The sequence below is a fragment of the Rhipicephalus sanguineus genome, chromosome 9 (assembly GCF_013339695.2).
Source record: "Rhipicephalus sanguineus isolate Rsan-2018 chromosome 9, BIME_Rsan_1.4, whole genome shotgun sequence".
Taxonomy (NCBI): Eukaryota; Metazoa; Arthropoda; class Arachnida; order Ixodida; family Ixodidae; genus Rhipicephalus; species Rhipicephalus sanguineus.
This window is the reverse complement of record NC_051184.2, coordinates 65030139-65053900: the sequence shown is the minus strand read 5'-3', so window position 1 is coordinate 65053900 and position 23762 is coordinate 65030139. Positions and strand designations below refer to the sequence as shown.

General features: G+C 47.8%; 1 protein-coding gene across 1 annotated transcript in view; it reads right to left on the bottom strand.

Moving 5' to 3' along the window:
- Nucleotides 1-1961: 1961 nt before the first annotated feature.
- Nucleotides 1962-23762, bottom strand: part of LOC119405262 (double-stranded RNA-specific adenosine deaminase) — a 58087-nt gene continuing 36286 nt past the window's right edge. Inside the window, exon 11 of the mRNA XM_037672076.1 lies at nucleotides 1962-12516. Coding sequence (XP_037528004.1) covers nucleotides 12288-12516 — 229 coding nt within the window. The 3' untranslated portion in view covers nucleotides 1962-12287. The remainder of the gene's footprint in view (nucleotides 12517-23762) is intronic.

Sequence of the window (23762 nt, the reverse complement as noted above, 5' to 3'; positions counted from 1 at the left end):
GGGCGAATATTCGGGCGTTTCGAATATTCGAACGAGTATTACAGTATTCGAATTCGCTTCGATACGAATTTAGATTATTCGAAATGAACGAATATATTATACATTTGACTGCACATAACCCCATGTAAAAGTGGTTTCACTGCAGCGTCTGGTTGCTGTGCCGTGAAACAACCCATCCAGGGGAAATATGCACTGCCGCGAAGCCACACTTCAAGGTTAAATGTACATATTTTTTTTTTAAAGTTTAAAAGCGTGTTGTATGGGCTCATATGCGCTAAGTATAGTAATTTTTAAATTGTAACGTATTGCACCACTTTTAACTTGCACCCTATTGCTATTCAAATCTTTACGCTATTCAAGGCTGCTTCATTTCAAACCAAAAAAAGTGACATTCACTCATACCTAGTTCCAATTCTTAAAAATATTGTGCAAGGGTCATGACAAAAATGCCCATTCTTCTTAATATGCGGTAAATACTATTCGATTCGAAATTATTCGACCAAATCAATATTCGCTTCGGATTCGCTTCGAACCTCAAATTCACTATTCGCCAATCCCTATACATTTGTGTTTTACTACTGCGCCGAACTGTTTCGTTGAGTGGCACAAGCGCCTTGGGGCATGAATACTGCACTTGTTTTGAAGCACACACACAAAAAAAAAACTGTGATAGATATGTGCACCAAACTCTTCAAAGAGAAGAGGCAATGAGCCATGTTCTGTAATCTTGGATTTTATTTCACTGTAGCATTTTTGCTCGAGTATTTGTTTATTCCTATTTTTTTATGTTGTCCTTGCAGCTCAATAGGACATTTTTATTTCGATCTGTACGATAGATCATTTCATTAACTTCATTTTGATGTAACAGAAATATAGCGCTATGACTTGATATAACAAGAACTTCGACACCCTTCCTCGCTGCCTCTTTTTTTACGCGGTCCCGAAAGAGTTAAGGAAGCAGAATGGTTCTTTCCTGTCGAGAATGCGCTCTTTTCCCACTCTTTTTGCGTCCTTCCTACTTGCGCAGTACGCTACCCGTTCAATTCAATAGACGTGTTGTGTGCATTAAGCGCCAACAAATGACACAGCAATCTAGTATGAGAAGTGGTTGAGAGGAGCAACCCCATAATAATGCTTAATTTAAATGTGTTTTGCGTGCTTCAGCCCACTAAGATATACTTATGTGAACAACTCTGAGAATAAGGCCAATTCGTCTGCATACATGCAACTGCCCATGCATAGAGTTAGTACAGACTCTAGAGGAAAAGCTCCTAATAGGGCCCATGCATTAGAATCTACCACAAGGGTGCCGCCATTACTGTACCGTGCGAGCATTACCAGCCCCTGAGACGCATGCTAGACTTGCCAGTAGTATTGTTTTTTATCGTAATCAACGAAAGTGAGCTCACGTGAAGTCGTAAGTACGTGTCAACGGAAAGCGCAGAAGACGACGCCCATTGCGACTCGCAACTCAGTCAAAAGACGCGCAATCGGCCACGATCTCGAACTCAAGTGGACATGGTGGCGCCATCTAGCAAAAAAGCCTGCAAACGAATCCTCCTTAGTCGCGGTTCCGCGCACAATAAAATGCCTAAATGGCCTTAACCCTTGCCTAGAAATCTTTTAAATAAACGTCTGCATGTTGCTAATGTGTCAAAATTCTTGTGTTTGATTTTTATTGCCAGTATTGCTCACATTGAATAGCGCTACTTCTAGCCGATTTGTAAATAAATGCAAAGGCAACAACCGCAAGGGCACAGTAATGGCGGTGTTCGTGAGGTCGACCCTCTTTCGGCCCAGCTTTTCCTCTAGAGTCTGTACTAACTCTATGTGCCCATGCATGTTCTCCGTGTTTGTAAGACAGGACTGGAAAAGAAAAATCTATAGCATCACTAAAATTCATGCTTTTATATGGTTAACATGTGTGTTTTATATATAGCAGCAAAAATCACCAACAAAACTGTGGACTGCATTTGTGACCTTTATTCAGATATTCAGTTTACATATCACAACACTATGGATTTTTTTTTGCTTTTTTTTTTTAAAGTCTAGTACACAGTTCTCAAACGTGTTACTTTTCAATTGTTCCTTTTTTCACGTTTTCCTTTTTTGCTTTTTTTTTTCAGCCTGCAGGTTCGAGAAACCTGATCGCAACAAAGAAACGTGTGATGACAGAGATTTCGTTCTTTTCTGTTAAAAAAAAAAAAATGGAAAGAACACGAAGTACAAAAAAAGTAAAACAAGGATGGTCTACGAGAAATACAGCACATAAATCAGAGGCAGTATTTTTCTTTTGTTGTTGTTTACCAACACCATCATCATTCGTTAAACGAAGATGACACCTCTTTCGCACCAGTTTTCCATGTCCCAGCCATGTCCTGTTTTTGGGTGACTAGCATTGCAATGGGTTTGCGGAGACAAACCCAACAAGATACAAGGAAAAACCTTTTCAAACCTGTTTTCTCTTTCTTACTCGGTTTTAAGAGATTAAAAAAAAGAACCTAGCAACACACATGCATACAAAAACACAGACACTGTTAAAACTGACAAAAAAAAAAGTTAAAGAACAAGATCACAGTTGGAAAAATGTGCAGGTCATGAAAAATGCTGTGAAGGTTTCGGAGGGCAATACAAGAGTCCCATATGTTTAGCGTTTCAAACTTTGCTTTCATTAATTTTCAACTCGAGGTATCAAGCTTTTTTTAAATCAGGGGGAACACATAGAAATTAGGCAATAGGTTCGGAAAAAACAAGCATGAGGCTTCAGCAACACTGCGCCAGTTTTCCGCACAGTCTGCAACAAATGCCTTATTACATACAGCTGCACTCTATTTGTTCAGATTAAAATGAAAAAAAAAAAAAAAGAAACTAGCTGCGTCACTGAGATTTGACCAACAATGGCTCCAAGCACCTTCGCGCAAAAAGGGCGATGACGGGTTGTGTTGACAGTTGCTCGACTGATGAGATGCTTCGCAGCCGAGCCGCCCCGACACGTGCGCCCGTTTTGTTTTCACACAGGCTGACACAAGACGCTTGTTGCAAGGTTGATGATGATGCAGCTTAAAAAAAAAAAAAAAGAGACGCGACCAATGTTCTTGACACAGTTCACGATGGTAACGTCAAATGTGGCTGGCGCCCTGGCGCAACATGTCCAGCTGGGTGTGAAGCCGCTTTCCGTGATTACGATGATTCTCTCAGTTTCAAAATCAACAGACCGGAACGTTGGTTACTCCGCGAGTGAGAATTGCGTAACTGATGCGACAGGGTGACAACCGCAGATTAGGCATGTGACCAATGCATGCAGTCATGAGGAAAGTTTGTTAGAAACACTCGCTGCAACGATTGGGGTGATCATGGTGGCCTTGCTCAGCTGCTGTTTTGCTCACAAGCTCAAGTTCATCCTTGATCGTACGTGCGAAAACTCATCAGCATGGATTTGCCACAGCTTCAGAATGCCCGAAACACGATGGCGATTCGTGCACTTTTTCCCTTATTGATACCAGAGAGCAAGCGGAGTTCTTTTAAGTTGGCCCATCAGGCTGTTCACTCGGCCGATTCCAGCTTAATGTCAACATTCTCTTCAATAAAACCGCAGGAACACTCGACATCATCAACACATTACGTAACGCTGTTGTCCACACAAAGTTTCGCACTGTTCGTAGCTTGACATAATAAAATACAATACAGAGTGCACTTTCACTGGTCACATGCCTCATCGTAAAAGCCAATTGCCAGGTGGCGTCCTTGGTGACGCAGATACAATTATTTAAGACCACAACATGCGTTCAAAATGTTAGTCCCCAAGTAACATCACATCAGGTGCTGGTCAGGGAACCGAGTTTCTGGGGAAAAAAAAACTGAGGAGGGCCGAACGATTCAGAGGTTACTGCGAGTGGGACGGTTGTCACGATCTCCGCTAACAAGAAAAAAAAAAGGTATGTTCCAAGGAATATCTTACCCGAGACATGAGGAGGTGAACACTGAAGAAGGAATACACCCGGATGACACAACGAAAAACGCGACGGGATGACGAAAATAATCGTTAACACGAAAAACAAAGGGAACATAAATTCCACCCCTCTTTCCCATCTGCTCGCATATATACATATATATACATATGGCTATGTACATATATATATGTATATATACAGAGAATGACACCCCCCACAAAAACGGAAGGGCCACAGATGTTGGGACGGACGTTTCGAAAAACCAAAGCGCCGCCTACAAATAATATGAAAGAAGGACTCAAGGACGTCGGCGGGGAAGAAAAGGGACAAACGGAGTCTGGAAACGAAGGTGGGATCGCCGCTTCCTCATATCCCCTCCAAGACGGGACGAACAAGGACGTCTGGCAAAACTTTTGCACTAGAGGCATATCAGTTATGGAATGTCGTTTTCTTTTCCTGTCGTCCCACCTGGCTATGAACAGCCGCAACGGTCTGGAATAAAGGAAGAAAGAAGGAGGTGAAATACAAGACCCACTGCTGACACACGACCAGAGTTGGGGGGGGGGCTTTGGGAGGGCGTGGTGGCGGAGCACATGGCATTATAAATAAGATACGCGAATTATGCCACCAAAGAGGAAGAGAATGGCACGAAAATGGGGTACACACGACACGGCAGAGGAGACGGGTGGGAATAATTTTACACGCATTTCTTGAAATAACCGTCGACACGCGTTTCTGCTATTCTCCCAACGAAACGACGTTTTAAGTGAAGCGCCTAGTGAGAAGCAATGAGGAGGCGATGGGAGGCAGTGGAACGAACCTAAGAGACGGCGGGAAAAAAGATAGGTGGGCACACGATGACGACGACGGGAGGTGAAACTTCACAGCATCTTACATCGTCTGCATCTTTTTTTTTTTTTTCTTTCCTTTCCTGTTGTCAGTTACAACACGGGCCCCATTTCCAAATCGCACGCCCCGCGGGGCGCTACAAGAAGGCAGTGAGGCGCGAGACCTTTTTTTCTGCCAGACGACCCTGAGAGGCGTGCGAGCAAGAAAGCGAGTCCTCGTACAAAGTCGGGATGGCGGGGCCCGCAGTAACGTCGACAGAGCGTGCAGGGGTGTGCCCGCTGCTGCGGAATGTGAACTGCATATACCAGTATTGCGAAAGGGACCGAAAAGAAGAAAAAGAAAAAGAGGGCAAAGAGTTTGGTTCCGACCACGCCTACACGACATCTGTTGGGAAGATGCGAGACGGGGAGGTCGGCAGCACGGTTCGGACGCGGGCTTTGTGTCTCTTGAGTCGGGCGACCGGCAGTCATCTAGGGATTCGTTCCAATTGTCCGGATGAAAGGCAGAGAATGGAAGCCGAGTGCTGAGCAGCACTCAATGCCTGCAAGGTACGACTAATTTACATTCTCCATAATGTCGCTTCAATGCTGGCAATGTCACACAAGACGAGAACAGGGCTTCAGGGCTGTCGACTTAGCTTCCGCTGAGAAATGCACAGGTCTGATAGTTGCAATGTGTTAGTACGAGTTCAGCCACACCACCGATGCTTTTCTGATTGGCGCATGTTGCTTTTACGCGTGCTAGCTTGTTTCCTGGGAGTGCGAAGAGGCATCGACGAAACTGATACAAGTGCGGGCTAGTGACATGTGCCAAGCTTTCTGGTGTCTGCTCACACCGAGAAACGCGACAGGGCACATAGGGAACATGGCCAACACACAAATTCAATGAGGCCACAGGGCCAACACGCCCGCTCTCTTTGTCACATACGTATATCCCTGTTGATAGTCAAAGGCACACGAGACGGACAGCCTGTACGTGAACAAGACTGAGCTCGGTGCAGTGCTCATTGCTTGCCCCTGTTTCAGCTCCAATAGCCTTCGATCCTTTTAAGCATGGATTCATTCAACACAAAGTGGCCCTTCATCTCGGGGACGATTGGAGACTCGTTTACCCGGTGATTGTTTTACGCTGCCGACGGCTTCTCGAAGTCGGGAAGGTGTGACTCCGTTCCTTCACTCACCCTTGGCGCACATGTCGCCGCTGCCTGGCCTGGATGCCACAAAGACCACGCAGTGCGCATGTGCAGCAAGTGTGCGTGCGTGCGCTGTTTCACGCCTCTTCGTGTTCTTGATTCACCGAATCGGCTGTAGGCAACAAGTTAGAGATAGAGAGAGAAATAAGTTTTCTTTCACACCGGGGACTGCCAAAGGTGCCCGACTGCCACGGCGTGCGGACCCGTCTCCCAACCTTCCGCGATGAAACTGAGGAAGCAAGAAAGTTGTCAGAAGAGCGTAACGTGGAAGAAAAGGGTCGAACGTACGTCGCAAAAATACGGTACTATGAGAAATTAGGCCAGCAGCAGAAAATGCGGACGCCGGAAGGAAACCAAGGAAAAACAACACCAACCAAACGTTTAGACGACGATGCCGAAACCAAGTTCTTCGTTTTACGCTTTCAGTGGTTTTGTCTCCCTTATTCGCATTTTTTTTCTCTTCCGAGCAAGAGTGTACACGCGCAGTTAAGACGCACACAGAAGCACAGACAAGACGAGAAGACAGTGAACCTTGTTTCCTAAATCGCGCTTTCGCTAGATTACAACGACGCGACGATCTATCGCCGCTGTCCGCAACTACACAGGGGTCGCGGACGTCGGCCCTAGGTCGGCTTAGGTTCGAGCTTACTAAACACTCACGAGATTGGGTTACGTTCACAAGCTACAATAAAACGATAAAAACTACCGAGAAAGATAGATAGAGTGAAGAGAGAGTCGAGACTCGTCAGGAAGAAGAAGATTAAGGTTCCCAGAGCTAGCAGGCAACTAGGCTCTACGCGCAAACAGCCTCGGCCAGACTCTTGAGAAGCGGCAAAACGACGGAATGCCCTTGTCGACGCTGTCTACTTGACGGTGTGACGAAGCCAAAAGGCAACAGCTCCGCCGTTTGCGCTAGGAGCCTGGCCCCAGCAAACTGAAGGAGCCAAGTGAGCTCACTCAACCGCTGCAAAAGACGAACCAAGCTCCTCGATTACGACGCAGCACGAAAACGGCGGTTGAACGAAGCCGGACTTCCAGCTTGGTGCCCCAATGAGCAACGGGAATAAGTCCCTGGACCGACTGCGGGAACCAAAATCTAGTTTCTTCACGAGCAGCCAACGGTGAGGGAAACGTAACCAGCAGCTGACGAAAGAATACAGTGTCAGGATACAAAGCTTACTGGTGCACTTATTATGCCTACAGAGAGGGCCACCTAACCCAAATGGGAAAGGGACCGCAACGCTACACATGCAACTAACGAGCAGGTTAAATAGAGCCAGAGCATGCATGTGTGCCTAGCCTAGGCGCACACGTACCGGCAACACGAGCGGCATTCACAAACATCACGTGCACATGACACAGAAGAGAAGGGTGCGGGTGAGTGAAAGAGATACGCTCGAGCGTTCCAGCAGAGATGGCTGCTGCCTCGGAGAAGGGTCTGCGCTAACGCTGTTAAGTATGTCCGGTCCAGACCGCCTGCGTTCCGCACCGACGACTCAGTCACAGCCCATCTTGCTGCTGTCCGACCGTTTTTCATGTGCACGGGGTGCATGCGATGAGCGCAAAGAAAAAACGAAGCACGCGTGCCACAGGGCACGGAGTCCCCCACCCGACGTGCATGCCAACCGCTCGTACGATTGATCGTACGTCGTCGAACGCCGACGAAACTGGCCAGGCGGCAGCCATCGGCGGCCTCTGCTCTCGGCAACCCTGCAACGTCGCCGAATGCGGCGAAGGAAGGGAGGACGTGGCCGGTGGCGGCAGCCATCGTAGCGCGCCTGTCGTGGTGTGTGCCGTGTGCCGTTCCCCGCTGCACATGCGGCAACACGACGGCGGCAGCGCACCGGGCCTCTCCACAAGCAGACGGGAATAGGTGGCACCATCTTGTCGAGCCACGTGCCGAGACTCCGACAAAATGATGCTTGCCTTCTCGGCCGACCGGACCACGCACCTCTCGCTACCCCGTACTGCGCCCCTGTCGCGGTGCACTCGGCGACTGCAACCATACAGACTGCGACCGTGGCAGCTGCCTCAATCACTCCCGGTTTCATTGTGCCGTGCCAAAATCCTTGCTCTGAAAGGATGGCACGGTTAGACTTCTCTCTCCCTCGAGAGAGGACACTTCTGCACCTCTTTGCTGCTTGTTTTTTTTTTTTGCTTTTTGGCACATCCTGTTTAGACTTATGCTTGTTTTGTAGAAGTGCGTCTCGAAAGTATCGGCATAGGAAAAGAAGCAAGGCCGTACGTACGAAAGAAAAACGGCGGCTACGACACAAGACGTGCATTCAGAGTCGGAGAACACACTGTGAAGTATAAAAAAAAAAAAAAACCAGACTGCCAGAGCAGTCGAAACAATCACACTCTTCCAATACAGCAAACAAGAGCAGGCCACACAGAATGAGAGTGGGCACACAGTTCGGTGAAAATGAAAGCATTGCTGCGTAAATAAAAGTGCTGCATTCAGTCACAAGACCAGCTATCACGCCTGCAGCAGTTGATGAGAGGGGAAACTGAAAGAAAGAATGAATGCTGCAAAAATTCTTGCCAGCGCACATTTCTTGAACAGTGAGCTCGGGGCAAAAATCAAAAGCTGCAACGCTACATAAAACCAACGCACTGGGGGAAAAAAAAAAACGGAGGAAATCAATGTGTAGCGGGATCAAAAAACGGGAATAACAAAAACGGAGCATGCCGACAACGCCGGGGGATGAGTGTGGGCGGTGCCTGCATGCGTCTGACAAAATACCGCGAGACACGGACGACGAGGGTCAAACACCTGTTCCGACAGTGCGGGAGATGCGTCAACTAAAAACAGGAAATCGATGCTCAACAGCACCACGCTTATGTACAACGCGACAATACGTGCGGCTATCGTGAGCCGGCAAGCATTAAAAAATGCGAGGCGCATCGCCTTGCTTTCAAAACGTGCCACGCACGATAAGACAGGGTCTGTCCCCGACTCTTGCAAAAACTAAAATGGCCTAGATGAGGCTACGACGGAAAAAAAAAATGCAATGTGAGAGTGACAGATACGGAAAAAACACGCAAGACGCCATGGGGTGACACCCATACTGAAGAGCTTGCAACATAAACCCATTTCGCAAATAACACTACTGACGACATTAGGAATAGACATGGCAACGGAACATAATGACTGTGACAGAGTAATGACAATACATAATTTGAGATAGCTGCACTGCAATTAAAAAGAAGCAAATATATACATAAGACTTGAAGAGACTATGAAAAAGAAAAAAAAAATGTGTTGCAATTACAGACTTCATTCGGCATGCCACTGTCTGTGTCTCAAAAAAAGAAACTGAAAAAAAAAAAGATGGTCAGATGCCCATGAACAGATGAAACCAGTCGGTGCCTTTGGCAATGACAGGAGCCCTTTTACATAGTGTGGCGCACCCACAAGAAGGGGAGAGGACATGTTCATGTTGTGTTCGAGTGAAACACCACTCTGTTGTCGGCCATACAAGAGTTGCGCAGAAGACAACGAACCGGGTAAAATTTCTAACGAAAGAACGAGGGAGCCAAGAAGCACTCGAAAAAATGAGGGAGCCAAGAAGCACTGAACATCATTTCAAGTTCACTTCGCGCCATCAGAACGTGCCCATTCATGGCCAGAAACAGCGTTCCTCTTTCGCGAACAGCGTAATGCGGTAGAAAAGGTGCGAGCAAAGTATCACCGACACAATGCACGCGATGGTACGAGCGAAATACCGGACTTCCATAGGCAGCAGACATGGAAAAAGAAAATGGGGCCCAAGTTGTGATGAGTAAAACGGAAAAAAAAGAAAGGAAAAGTGAATCGCACAATGCGCTGCCACTATTCACTGCCAGCACACAGAGTGCCGCCTAGATCTAAGCAGCTCGTGCACGAGTGGCACAGGGTGCGCCTTTAATGCTGAGGAGCAGCGGCTCACTGCAAAGGAATAGATGGTTCCGGGGCTGTACAACTTTCAAGTACAACGAGCCCTTGCCAACTCTTTAGCCATGCGTGAAAGCCAGCCAGCTACACCGCACAGCCGTGGCTTCCGCCAGGAACTGTGCTAAAATACCTACAACTTAGCATGTTTCGACGACAAGCAATGTGTAAGGCATGCCGCGCTTGTATAGTGCACCGGGTAAAAACCGTTCGGGGCCTGTCATGCTTATGCATAACCCTTCTCATCTGTCTTTGTACTTTCGACGTCGTAGAAACACTATCTTGGCTATGTCGGCCACGGGCCTTTTGTACCGGGTGCACACGTGTTGTGTAAACAAGGCAGACATTAATAAACGGGTCTTCCCAACAGGCCGTGGGTTTGTAGCAATTCAGTAGTTTCCGGTATCAGCAAGAGGCAGTGTACCATCCTTGGATATATCAAAGAAAATGCGTATTTTTAAAGAAATGGAAACGCAACGACGGTGTCATCGAACAGCTCCCGACAAGAGCAGGACGACACTGTTTCCTTTACTGGGAGTTGCCACTAGAATCTTGCATGGCCGCACACAATACATTACGATACACAGAAACAAGTGTTGTAGTCCAACACTGCAGCCAAATTTAGTGAGAAGAGCCCGTCATACCTGTCTGCCTTATATATGCAACATCCAGAAACACAAAAGAGGCGGCAGCTGAACAATGCTAGCGCAATGATTTCAGACAGGGTGGCCTCAATTTCAATAAGCACGAAAAAAAACAATTTGCTGAGGGCATGCAGCCAACTAAAACTGCCAACGATGAACTCCTAATGCGACTCCAATCCCAAGTGGGTTGCTCCTGCCTGGTTTGTGCCATGTCCATCGTACAGAGGACGGGCCAACAGGATGCGGGGTGATGTAGAGCTGGTGCAACCGTCCATTTGAAATGGTATTAGCCTAACGGCTGAGCAGAGTGACAAACGCGCAGCTTGCAACTCTGTGGATGTGGAGAAAAAAAAAGAAAAAAAAGAGGAAAGCATGCATGGCCTCAGGTTTTGTCGAAATGCAGGGGCAAGCTGACAGAGGTATGAAGTGGACAAATGGGACAAGTGTAGTCTCTCCTTTGGCAGCGTGAAGGGGTGTATTGCCCGTTCCTTTCGCGCTGCGTCCAGGGAGAGGAGCGATCTCGGGACAGCAGCGAGCACGGTCATTGAAGAAAAAGAGAGACGATGCAACAGCTCTAAGACGCGACCCTCGTGGTAAGAGGCGCGACGAAACAGGACACCAGAACGTAGAAAGAACACACGGAAAGCACCTACTTTGCGTGTGTTCCTTCTACGTTCTGGTGCACTCCTTCGTCGCGATTCTCACCTCCATGTTCAGTGTAAAGTAATTAGCACGACTTTCCATTTCACTAAGCATCGAAGCCCCCAAAAAACTGCTACACCAAGAGTAGCGAAGTTGAGGAGCAGGCTGGTTGCCAGATTTTTCTCGAGTGCAACGAAAAGTGCACAAACTCAAACTTTCCGAGGTGGCACATTTGCAAAATTTGTTCGTCCTCACTGCCATAAAAAACAGGTGTGCGCTAAGCGCACCAATCGGAAACTTAGGTGAACTGATCCGGACAGATGCTGCTCCGCTTCCACAACAAAAGCGACAACCACCCAATCCCTCGAAATCGGCACAGTTGTCTCTCATTTGAATCATTCATCACGGATAAAACAGAGGTCTCCGAAGGTGCCAGCATCAAAGTGCCGAAATGCATGGCTGCAGACAGGAAACAAGCACTCCTTTGGAACGTCAGTGTAAAGACTGGCAGGAGAAAGTTTCAGCTCTTGAAGTGGCCTCTGCAACCGTTGACCTTGGGACATGCGGCAGTTTGAGTGCTTCTGGGCTAAACCAACCAAAAGGAGAAAAAGAGCGCCGTCGTGAGATGAACCAGCAAAATGAAACGCGGTGCAAGCAGGGTAATGGTAGAAGAATGTCTCCAACGCATCGAAGAGTCGTAGGCAAGTTCAAGAACTGATACGGAGATTAGTGAGCCTGGTTGGAGGGTGAGAGAGGGGATGGCGAGCAAGCAATGTGGTGCCGGCAAAGAGTGTGTGTTTCCGAACACGCGGCGAAGTGTAAAATGGCCGCGAAGGAATGGTGCGAGTGACGACAGAAGTAATATGGCCACGAGACGAGAAGCTCCTGCCCCTGCAGCGGCAAGACGCAATGAGCAGAGATGAAAATCGTGAAACTAGAAAAAAAAAATCGTGAGAAATAATGGCAACGAGATGATGTGAACCGACGCGTCGTCGGCAGGGGGTAGGGGAAAAAAAAACTAGGGAGGATAATTACGCACGACAATGAAAAAGAAATGCCGACAAACAAGGAACATCCTAGTGGAACATCTCCTCCTCGGGTGGCTTGCGCACCCAACGACCGCGGTCGAGCTTGAGGAAGCGCTCAAAGAGCACCTTCTTGGCGCCCTGGTAGCAGAGCGCGGAGTCCTTGGTCTCGCCGTACGTCTTGCACAGCAGGTCTTCGCGGCCAAGCAGCTCACACGTGTCCTTGAAGAGTGAGAACAGCGACGCCTTGGAGACACGAGACTCCAGGTTGGTGCCACTCCTGCGGAAGGAAAGGGGGAAAGAAAAGAAATGCCACCGACAGTTAAGATGCTACCCAGTGAAAATTTGTGCACCGAGATTATGGTGGCAGCGCTGAGCATCATCAGCTCAGGTAGCATGTTTAGCCGTACCGGCAGAAGAAGCATTTCCACAGGTTGCATCACACGCTGCTCAGAAGTAACGCATGGACGCGGGGACGTGTGGCTCATTCAGAGTGCATTCTCTAGCAGCAGGGGCACGGGCAAAGTGCGCATGTGCAGTGGGTCCAAACCCTGTGCCAGCACGAAGGGGGATTTTACTCGCTCCATGCTGGCACGGGGTTCTGAGCGTTTACTGTGCCACCTAAGTACCCACTACAATCCTTTTCTTTCTTTTTGGCAAAGTGCAGAAAAGATTCCAGCTCTCTCGCGCTGCCATCCGAGAGTGTGCTGTGGCAACAGAAAGGAGCATTTCGAAACTATTGCACTGTCCAGAATGCACAGAGACTGACAGTGTGTATGAAAGCATGTATCTGTCTTCTGTGATAAATTCACGCACATCGGTACAACAATCCATTGTGTGAAAACTGACACAGTTTCAGTGAAACACGGGATCGACGAGACTGCCTCGTGGGGCTGATCGCCTCTGGCTAGTTGCGTGCAGTGCGTCGCCTACTCAGCTCATTACCCACACTTCCGAACATCTTGCTGTACCGTACACGAGTGTTTGTCGTGGGAGTGTTCTTCGTAACCGCTCAACTCCAGACAGTGCGCAAGTGTGGCGAGTATCTTGCCCGGTCAACGCGGCAACTACGAGCCTCCTGCAAGCAATGCACACTCCATGCCTCCACGATGCTCAAGGGAGGCGCGTTGGGTGTGGTAGCGTCAGTGGCATACCTGCCAAGTTTGGAGAAATGGAATCCGGGAGATTTACTCAACGAGGGGGGGGGGGTGTAGTGCGATAGCAATTATATGTACGTTAGGCAGTTTTAGAACAGCGTACGCAAAGCTTTGCGCTGGCTTTTAGCGCAACTGCGCCTGCGTCGTACGCTAAGCGCTTGCGGGCTCCCGGTAAGTGACGGAAATAGCGGGCCGCAAACGCTAACGCTAACTTAGCGTACGCAATTCTAAAACTGCCTACTGTCAGCGGGATTTTGCGGTCGCCTCTGATCTGTACAGAGACCAAACCGATAACATCGCTTACGCATCATCTGTTTCACGTGCGAGTAAATGCGCGCTAGCGCTAGGGACGAACGCGGTTGAAGCAGAGATGAAACGACCCGGCCGTCACCGTCGCGCGAAGGGCACATGCGATAACATCGCTCCGCGTGCGAGGCCTGTCGTCGCTTGCTTACCAGTTATTTCGTCGGGCAAGGGCCCATAAGGGGCGCCGCTGAGACGGGGACGGTCGCGAGCGCTGGCGAACACGCCATCTCGACAGACATCGGCCACCCTTTTAAGTGCTGGACTGCGGCGCAAAGTGCACAGCTACTTCATGCGCAATGAAACTGAGTTGAACCTTTCTACCATCGTTAAAAAGAAGAAGAAGAATCCTTTCTACTACGTGGCCAGACAACTTTGCTCATGTGGCCAGACAAAGCACTGGACGCGCGGAGCAAAACTGGATTTCCGGGAGATTTCTCTATGACCCGTACAACCGGGAGAAACGTTCAAAATCCGGGAGTCTCCCGGGTAATCCGGGAGACTTGGCAGGTATGCAGTAGAGTGAGGTTTCTCGGCACCCGAACTGCTCAACTTGGCAACAGCGAACTGTTTTCATTTCAAAAAAGTGACGGTGCACTTGAAAGCAGTGCTGTACAACAGAGTGGCAGCGAAGCACGCTTAGGTTGTCACCTATTAAAAACGTGCAGTATGCTTAGACCAGTGCTACGCCACATGCGCGCCTGAGCAGACGCGCTGAGATGCGGTCCTTGTCTGAATTCAATGATTTAGAAAAGTATGCTGCGCTGTGTAGCCGCTGTTACACTAGCAGGAGAACTGAAATTCTTCATTCTAGAAAATTTCAGCTAACAAGTATTTCTTTTTCTTTTTTTTTCTAAACAAAACTGTTACCGGCACACACGCTCGCTGCTCGTGTACTAGGGAGAACGCCATTTCTTAATTCCAATTACCAGAATCCAGTCCTTTTCTCTACCAAAACGCATGCTTTGAGAACGCTTTTAAATTTCTCACTGCACCGTCTGTTCAAACCAAAGAGAACTCATCAAAATGAATCAGAGTAGCTTAATTGAGGAGCCCCCAAATGCTTCTTCCAGTGTGGACGAGCCCAGCTCGTCTTCAGTAGGAGTCGTGCAAACCATATGGACGAGCTCAGCCCGTCTTAGGTAGGGAAAGGGTCGAAGTGGGTACGTTTCAACAAGTTTTTACTGTATTTTACTTGCATGGTGACTGCAGCTCTGAATTCTGTCACTAAGTTCAGAGTTTTCTTTCTTCTCGCATAATGATCTTACCCGAAACTTTCCGTTGTGGCAATGGCCATTATGACCATTATGACGCCGCATGTTCATTGTTTTGTGAGGCGGCCACTGCGCAAGACAGTATGGCGGCACCACCTTACTTTGTGCCATTTTGCTATGAATGCGGTATGCAAGTCTGACATTAAAAGTAGGAATGGCAAATAGTAAATTTGAGTTCCAAAGCAAATAGCCATTTGGTAAAACAAATTCAAATCAAACAGTTCCCCAATAACATATGCCACAAATCCCGTCTTTTTGTTACATCATACAGTGGAACCCCGATTATACGACTTTGAGGGGACCATGCAAAACCGTCATACAGTCAAGCCTTGTAAATATGTACCCGCTTTAAACATACTAGTGGCTAAAACGTAGTTGCAACGAATCCCTGACAGAGTTTCATTGAGATTAATGCATTTGCTGACCACTTAAGCTGTAGTGGTTCGTCCTATGCCTACCGCTTAGTGCGTACTTGCGCGTACTACGGTAAATTTTTGTGCCATTAATGTTTACAGTGCCGCCGAACTTGCTGACACCAAAATGTGCCACAAAAGACCTTCCAATCCAACTTCCACGTGATTACAGTGATGCCTTTGCAAATGAACATCGGGAAAGAAGGAAGGCGTGATGGTGGCCACAGACAAATGCGCCAGTATGACTTATCGCCGGCAACCCTATCATCTTCAGCTATCTGCTCGGGCACGCATGTGGAGTAGTGCTACTTTACGTCCACTGCATGCCTTTGATAGGCGACAACCTGAGCCCGCTGGGCCGCCGATCCCCGTCCCCTCATTGTGTGGGACGGCATTCAAGTGTGCTCCACTTTGTAGAAATGAAAGCAGCTTACTGTTGCTGAGCCGAGCGTTGCGGGTGCCGAGAAACCTCGCTGCATTGACAATAAAGAGTTTTAGTGCTGGGTACCCAAGCGCTTGGGGCCCCAAGGGCTTGGGTACACGCAGGTTTGCGTACCCAAGCCAACACGCCTTATAGTGGTGCGTACCCAACCGCAAGCCGCACGAAGGTCACACACGCTCGCAGCGTCACAGCGTCTAGTCGCATATGGATTGATTTGTGTTCTTTTACAATTCAAAATGTTAAACTAAGCATAGATAACGGCGTGAAATGAATTGCTTCCAATAAAATATTCTTAATTAATGTGGCAGACTTATAAACCCGAGAAAAAAAGCTTTTTGCACGTGTCGAAGTTGCGACTGCAGCCGGTGCCATAGCCCAACAACGACATACATGCGGAGAACTTGTGGCAGGTGATCGGAAGCGTCTTTTCCCGTGTACCGTTCATTTTCATGAACTGTGCGGGTTCATTAGCGTCTTATAGTCTGTCCGGTATTCCGCTATCACAAAGGCATAGCATGTGCCATAGCTGACATTGCGCGTCAAGTGGCGCCAGCTATGGATGAAAAAAAAAAGAAAACTAACAAACACGCAATCTGTGTCCTCCGAGATTCCGGGAGCGCCCATCCTCTCGCTAAGCCTACAGCATCGATTATTTGAGTATGGCTCTCAAAAATGGTGCCGAATCGACACGAATACTTGGCTGTGGAAGCTGAAGGACATTAATCTAAAGCAAGTAAGAGCATTGGTTTGGAGCTGACAAACTACAGAGCGCCCGACGGCCACTTAATAGATTCGAGGCGGACGTGTCCTGCTAGGGACAGCTGATCTCCACTAGGAGGCCAGTGGTGGCAGCGTTGTTTATGGCCGCGGGCACGCACGGCCCCGGCGATCCGGGGACGCATGTTCTTGGGGCTTCGCACATGCGCAGTACCGCCACCCCAACGTCTTGGGTACGCAAGCCGCTTGAGTACCCAGCACTAAAACTCTCTAATGTCACACCAAGTGCACATGTACGGTATAGCAGGCGTAGCACTGTTGTAACCACACTGCATGCTTTCATTAGGCAGCCGTCCACTACCAGGACCGCTAGGGCATGGTGGTGATGCGAAGTGCACAATGCTTGCCGAAAGCTTGTCGTCGCTGCAATAACCCAACTAATTGACGCATCTGTGCCCGGTCTGGAGTGGAGTGGGTGCGAAGAACACTTGCACGGCAAACACGTGCATACGGTACTGCAAGCGGCCCCGCAGTGAAGGCGTGAGTCGAGTAGGTGACATGCCGCAAGCAACTAGCCAGGAACAATCAGTCCATGAGGCTGTACCGTGTGTCAGTGAAACAGTGTCAGGTTTAGCTTAGTGGCAGACGCGCACACATGTATTGCGGAAAGCCAATACTGTCCACTCTGTAGCTATGTCAGCCGCTGCGTATCGTGGACCCTGCAAGAATATAGGCAGTGACGCTCAGTCTTGCTAAAGAAACGGGTACAGACCACCTGAATAAGCCTGCGGGCATGACCCTGCACTTCTCCAAGGAAGGTAGATTACATTATTTGAAAAAAAAAAAAAAAAAATGACTGCCAAGCATTGCATTGAAGGAGGTGTGAGCGAATGTTTATTCTCAACATAAAAAAAAATATCGAATCTAACACACATTTTCTTTGAGATAAAATGACTCCGAAAACTGTCTGTGCGTAGTAACGAAACCAAAATTGCGTTGGCAACAGCCTCCGGCCAGGAGAGTCAGATACAGTCAAATCCCGTTACAATGAAATTAACGGGACGCGCAAAAAAGTTCGTTGTCGCGGAATTTCATTGCAGCAAAATTTCATCTACAGACCACAAAAGTTAGGAAGGTCTGGTGATCATGACTCGTCCTTTGGTCCTGGCAAGCGCATGCACTGTCCTTTGCATTTAAAGGAGTCCTGACACAAAAATTTTCGCCCCGCGTTTTTTTGCTGCAATGTGTTGCTGGGGGCCTGTTAGTCATAACACGGCACATCGTTTGCTGCAGCGTGCGACAGATAATTAATTACAAGCTCCTCATTACCGACACAGCCTCAGTTTCGGTTTGACAGAGCTCCAAAAACGGCAAGCCGCCTGGTGCAACTATCACCACCTAGCGAGTGAAACGCTTGGTCACGTGAGCACACAGAACAGTGACGCATTTCCGCGCGGTCTGTCGTCGTCGGGCTCATCGTCGTCTGATGGCGACGATTTTCTTGCGGCGGGGATCGAAGGAATTTTCGACGTGGTGAATCACTTCAGGTTTGACCCGCTGGCGAGGAGCGATTCGTCGGGAAGCGCGTCAAAACAGAAATGGCGGCTACGACGTCATCGTAACTTGTACCGGCTGCAACGGTTACGTAGGGGAAGTAGGGGGGTCACCTCGGGTCACCTCCGAGGGTGTCAATGCACTAGGTGCGGCCTATAATGCTGGATCGCGCTCGCGAACATCAAAATTCATATAAAATACCTTCCAAGCTTTATTCGCTGCCGATATTTTGCAGATGGTACACGCACGTACACGGGAATCGATCCAGCAGGCTATCTCGGCCGCGAAATTTTGTGTCAGTACCCCTTTAACTCTCGCTAACTTGGATGTACTTGGCTGCACACCGAGTGAATGTATTTTCTCGCGTACAACATGCACAAAATATATAGAAAATTTAGTGCTAAACTCGGGGTGCGGGTTATACGCGAATTTCGATGCGAAAGTTGGCTTCGCGATAATGCAAGGACGGCGGCTTTGCGTCAATATGCGAGTTATACACGTGGATTATACACGAGCAAATACCATATGCAGGCTACCCTTGAAGTGTGCCGAGCGCGTAGCGCCGCGAAGGAGTGTGCCAAAGTTCTCTAGAGGCTAACTGAAGATGAAGTGCCGAAGCTCCGCACTATCACAGTCATAAGTGACAGAAAGGAAAGCCAAAATGTTTCATGCCATTTTATGACTTTATTGCCCTTTAAGGGACACTAAAGGCAAATAACAATTTATGTTAGAGTGAAAGCTCAATGTATGACAACGTCTAAAACGGCATTATTATCAACAGCAGTGCCCTACTTACCGAGAAATTAAGCTAAATGTATCACACGATGAGCACCACGAGCGGCACCTTTTGGAAATGATCCCGATGACGTGAGGGTGTTCGACTACAATTAATCACTCGTAATCAAACTAGCTGCAATAAAAAAATAACCTTCCATGCATCAAGAGACGTAATAAAATGCTGCTTGTTCGTTTCTGTTTGTTTTATGGAAAAAAGAACCTCTTTGGCGTTTCCATGGGGAACGGCGTGCGTGGTTCAAAGGCTCCATTTTCGCCGAACTGCACTTCACCTGGCACCCTGCTTCGCTCACATGGTCGCGTCTCAGTGGTAGTTTCGGTATCGCGTACTGCCGCATGTTTTGTGCGCTCGTGAAAGTCACTCTGACAGAAAGTTCAACAATATGCCGCATTCATGTGATGTTGCCAGATGCCCGAATGGCGCACGCTGCCAGGGCATGCTGCCGTGCAGTAAAGGCGGGCAACGTTGGCCACGGCAGCAGTGACATGAGAAATACCGCCTTCATGCAGGTGATTTGAAGTGCACTAACGCGATGCGGTCCACTAGAACTTGATTTTATTTCAAAATAAGCACTTCCTTGGCACAAAAGTAGCACTACGAGGTTTCTGGACCGTTATTTCAACAATCAACGTCGACTTAATATTTGCCTTTAGTGTCCCTTTAATCTTTCTTCCGGTGTGTTAGCTGTGTACTTCAGCGTATTCGTTATCGATCGCGACGATAGCGACCGCGGTTTTCATGCGCGGCAGTTGTGGCAAACTGTAATTCCGTTTTCAATCTGTGCGCGCTGGCCTTGCGCGTGCCTTCAGAACTGCGTCGTTGCTATCTCTGATCGCATCTACCGCGGTTTTGACCGCAGCATTGCTTTGAGTCGGTGCGCATACGTCGGATGCACACATACTGTCGTGGTTGCCTATGATCGCGTCGACACGACCGCATTTGTATTTGCAGTGGCTGCGGCAGAATGTAGTTATGCTTAAGGGGAGACGCGGGTCGAAAAGTCGCGGTTTTCCGAAAAAAATCTGGTTTTTTTTTTCGGCTGTATTGTCATCCTTGGACTATAATCTTTTATTTCTGAAAATATCAAGCTCAAATTCGCACGAGAAATTATCTAAAAAGGCTTCCAAGTGAGAAGCGGTGACGCGAGAAATGCGCAGAAGTCGCGAAAAAATGGTGTAGTTTGCGTCCTTCTGTTGCGAAAATGACGCGGTGCCCGCCATTTGCAATCCTGCCCGCATGCAGCGTAAAGCTGTCTTCTCCACAATACACCAGGGGTTAGTCTCGTATCTTCACGCAGAATAAAGAAAAAACGAGAAAAATAACGCGTACGTCGAGCATTTTGAATTTCGCGGCACGCAGCGCGAGGCCGCCAATGGACAGCGGCGCGCTCCACCCTCTCCTCCCTCCCATCTCCCCGGCAAAAGAACGAAGCCTCAAACGCCGCGACCGAGCTGTTTTGCGTTTCTTCTGTATTTTCGTGCCATGGCAAGCCCTAAAAAGCGCAGTTCTGATGTTCGAAAGTTCAGGACTCGCCACAAGTATCGAGGCAAACGGCGTCGGACGATTCCCAAAGCGACAGCGATGGACGATGCCCCCGACGCTCCGATATCGGATAGGCCTAACGCCGACACCGAACCCCGCGACAGTGGTTGTGAAATTGACGCTGCGGTGGAATTTATCAGTGCATCCCAAAAGAAGATTGGATTCTTTGAGAGTGAGCCTAGACTTGTAGGTGCTCCTACTGTCAACACGATGCTTTGCGAAATCGGCGCGCTCACGGCACTTGTGGCGGGTTCGGCATGCCACCCTTGCCGCGAACGGAAGCTCGGCGTCTGAGAGGCGGCTGGAAAGCGCAGACTTTCGGCATTCCTCGAACTGTGTTGTGAAAATTCCGATTGCCCCGAGTCTACACTTTCGTCCACGCACACGTGGAGGCGGATTGTGGCCCAATTTGATGTAAATAGTGTTTTTTCTGATAAATGCCAACGTTTCAAACTTTCAAACTTGTTTTTCTCATTTTCATTTTTTTCGACAATTTCACGTTTTTCGGGCAGCCTTTTATCAACTTATATTTATTGTATAGTAACGAAACTTGGCACACGTATTCTTCAAGACATGTAGAATGCAAATATCTACTTGAAATTGCAACATCTATCAGCATTACTTGTGAAAATATTCGGTTACTGTTTCAAAGGAGACTGAAAATAATCAGTAACAGAGCACAATTTTTTTTTATTAGTTCCATTATCTCTGTGGAATATCTGGATAGATATTGGCACTCTACAGTCTACAAAGAGCCTATTAAGATTCAACACAATGATTTTACTGAAAGTTTAGTACATAAAAGAGTTCCCGCAGAAAGTGTAACATTTTGCCATTGTGTATGACATAACTCAACAACTGTAGCAGCTACATGGAAAGTAATGACATATTTGAAATCTGCATGAAAAACTATACATATAACAGAATTTTCAAGTCTCTATTGCAAAAAATTTAAAAAAAGTTGTTTCGAGGAACGTCTCCCCTTAAAGCCCCTATACTTAGTAAAAGTACCGCCATTTGCTCTCCCCTCCGCCGCCTCCTTGCCTGCGCGTCTTTCGCGTGCGACGGCGGCGCCCCCTCGAACGCGCCATGCGGACGCGGGAAGCTTTCAGGCCGGTTGTGCGCTGGCGCTGCCACTTTAGCCACAGCCTTTCTAGTCCAGTCGTGGCCGCGCGCCATGTCTCGCATACGGCTGTGTGTAATGATTCTCTTTATTTCTGTGTTCATGTTCTCAGTTGGTGTGGGTGTGCGCACCATCCAATTCCTTTATAGTGCGCCAGAAGAGCTGCTGAAAGCCATGTACAATTTGTAGCAAATTGCATGCCGTTTTGGTTCTTTTCGGAGCGTAGCGTTTCCCTGTTTATCTGGCACGGATATCGGTAACTGGGTTTGCTTAAAAAAGGTTGACATAAAATTCTGTAAAGACGACGCACTATTTATTGCATCGGTAAGAAATATTTACATGGCAGCTGTGATGTCAAGCCACGCCGTTTGGAAAGGAATAGTTCCCGTGCGTATAAACTATCTCTATCATATAAAACTGCAGCAATGCCTGCAATTCCCATGAAGGTGTCCGATCAAAACTTCATGACATTTCACATATGTTACTTCTCTTCGGCCTGCCCGCCGTGGTGATGTAACGGTTTCAGCGCTCGCCTGCTTATCCGAAGGTCGCGTGTGCGGTCCCGGCCGCGACGCTCGGAATTCGATAGAGGTGAAATGCTAGAGGCCCCGCGCACTGTGCGATGTCAGTGCACGTTAAAGAACACTAGATGGTCAAAATTTCCGGAGCCCTACACTACGGTGTGCCTCATAATCGTAACGTGGTTTTGGTTCGTAAAACCACATGTATCATTATTTATCTCCTTTGCCTGCCCAATGACGTGTGCTCGCAGTACGCCGTTCTGGGACATTTGGCCTGTGCGGAACAGCTTGAACCCATTGTCGTATGCATGACGCTTGTATTTTAACTGAGAATAAATTAAGTTATTAAACCAATAAATGAAGATTTAAAACCAGTGTGCTAAAACCAACGACATTAAAGGGGGACACTGCGCCTGAAAACTTTTTTTACAATTCTTTACCAATTTAAATAAAACTCGCTGAGTTTATGTATATTTGTGTGCTGATTTCAAATATGCAATTTGTTTCCTAGTACAATGTGTAGTTTTTGAATTCCATGTGTCATTTTGGGAGCCCCAGTTTGCCTAAACTGAGAGAGTTACAAAGTAATTAGGCACATTGGAATCACCTGGAATGAGTACAGAGTGCAAGAAAACAAGAATGGATGTTCTAAGCCCATTTGAACAAAAGTTGTGGCATGTTGAATATTTGTGGCTGAAATCCCACCTTGGAGTAGACTAATTTGGAATGTTCATCGTGCCATAACTTTTGTTCAAATGGGTTTAGAACATCCATTCTTGTTTTCTTGCACTCTGTACTCATTGCAGGTCATTCTGATGTGCTTAATTACTTTGTAACTCTCTCAGTTTAGGCAAACTGGGGCTCCCAAAAAGCATATGAAATGTTTGATATTTTAAAAACTACATGTTATACTAGAAAAATAATTGCATATTTGAAATCTGCACACAAATATGCATAAACTCCGCAAGTTTCATCTCAATCGACAAAGAACAAAAAAATTTCAGGACTCATGTCCCCCCTTAACCCACTCATTCTATTGAAGTGTCGAATTTCAAACGAACAATTTCAAACGCCATGGATGTCAATCACGATGACAGGGCTTGTGACAACGAGCATTAGTTTTGTTTTGAGCGCTACGTCAAAACAATGGCGGGAGTTCTTGAACGATTCTTCCACGGCCCGCACGCGCATCAAACCCGCCGGCAGCATCATGGCGGATGGACGATCTGTCACCGAGCATCTCAATGGCGAATAATTTACTGGGATGTGCTTGTGGTGGCAGAAAGCATGTCTCCGATAAAGACACGAGTCTTGTGATGTGGCCGCACGGCTCTGGCAACGAGAAATGGTCGAGTTTCTAGCGGAATTTCGCGGCAATCCTAGGCAAGCTCCTTTTCCTTATGTGGCGGCACTCGCGAAAACTTCGTTCAAGCGGAAATACCCAGAAAAAGTATTCTTTGTGACGAGACATTTTTCGCATTGTTTTCTATGGGCGGCTGACAGGGAATCGAAAATTATTTGTTGTAGCAGTATTCATTATAGCGGGATTCGACTGTAGAGTGTCATCGCCATCATAAAATGGTGACGGAGCACATCTTGTTGATAGTCCACGTAGGATTTTTCGAGCGCAACTGAGCTGTGCGTGTCAGTATTTGTTCCCTTATGAAGTGCAATTGGTGATGTG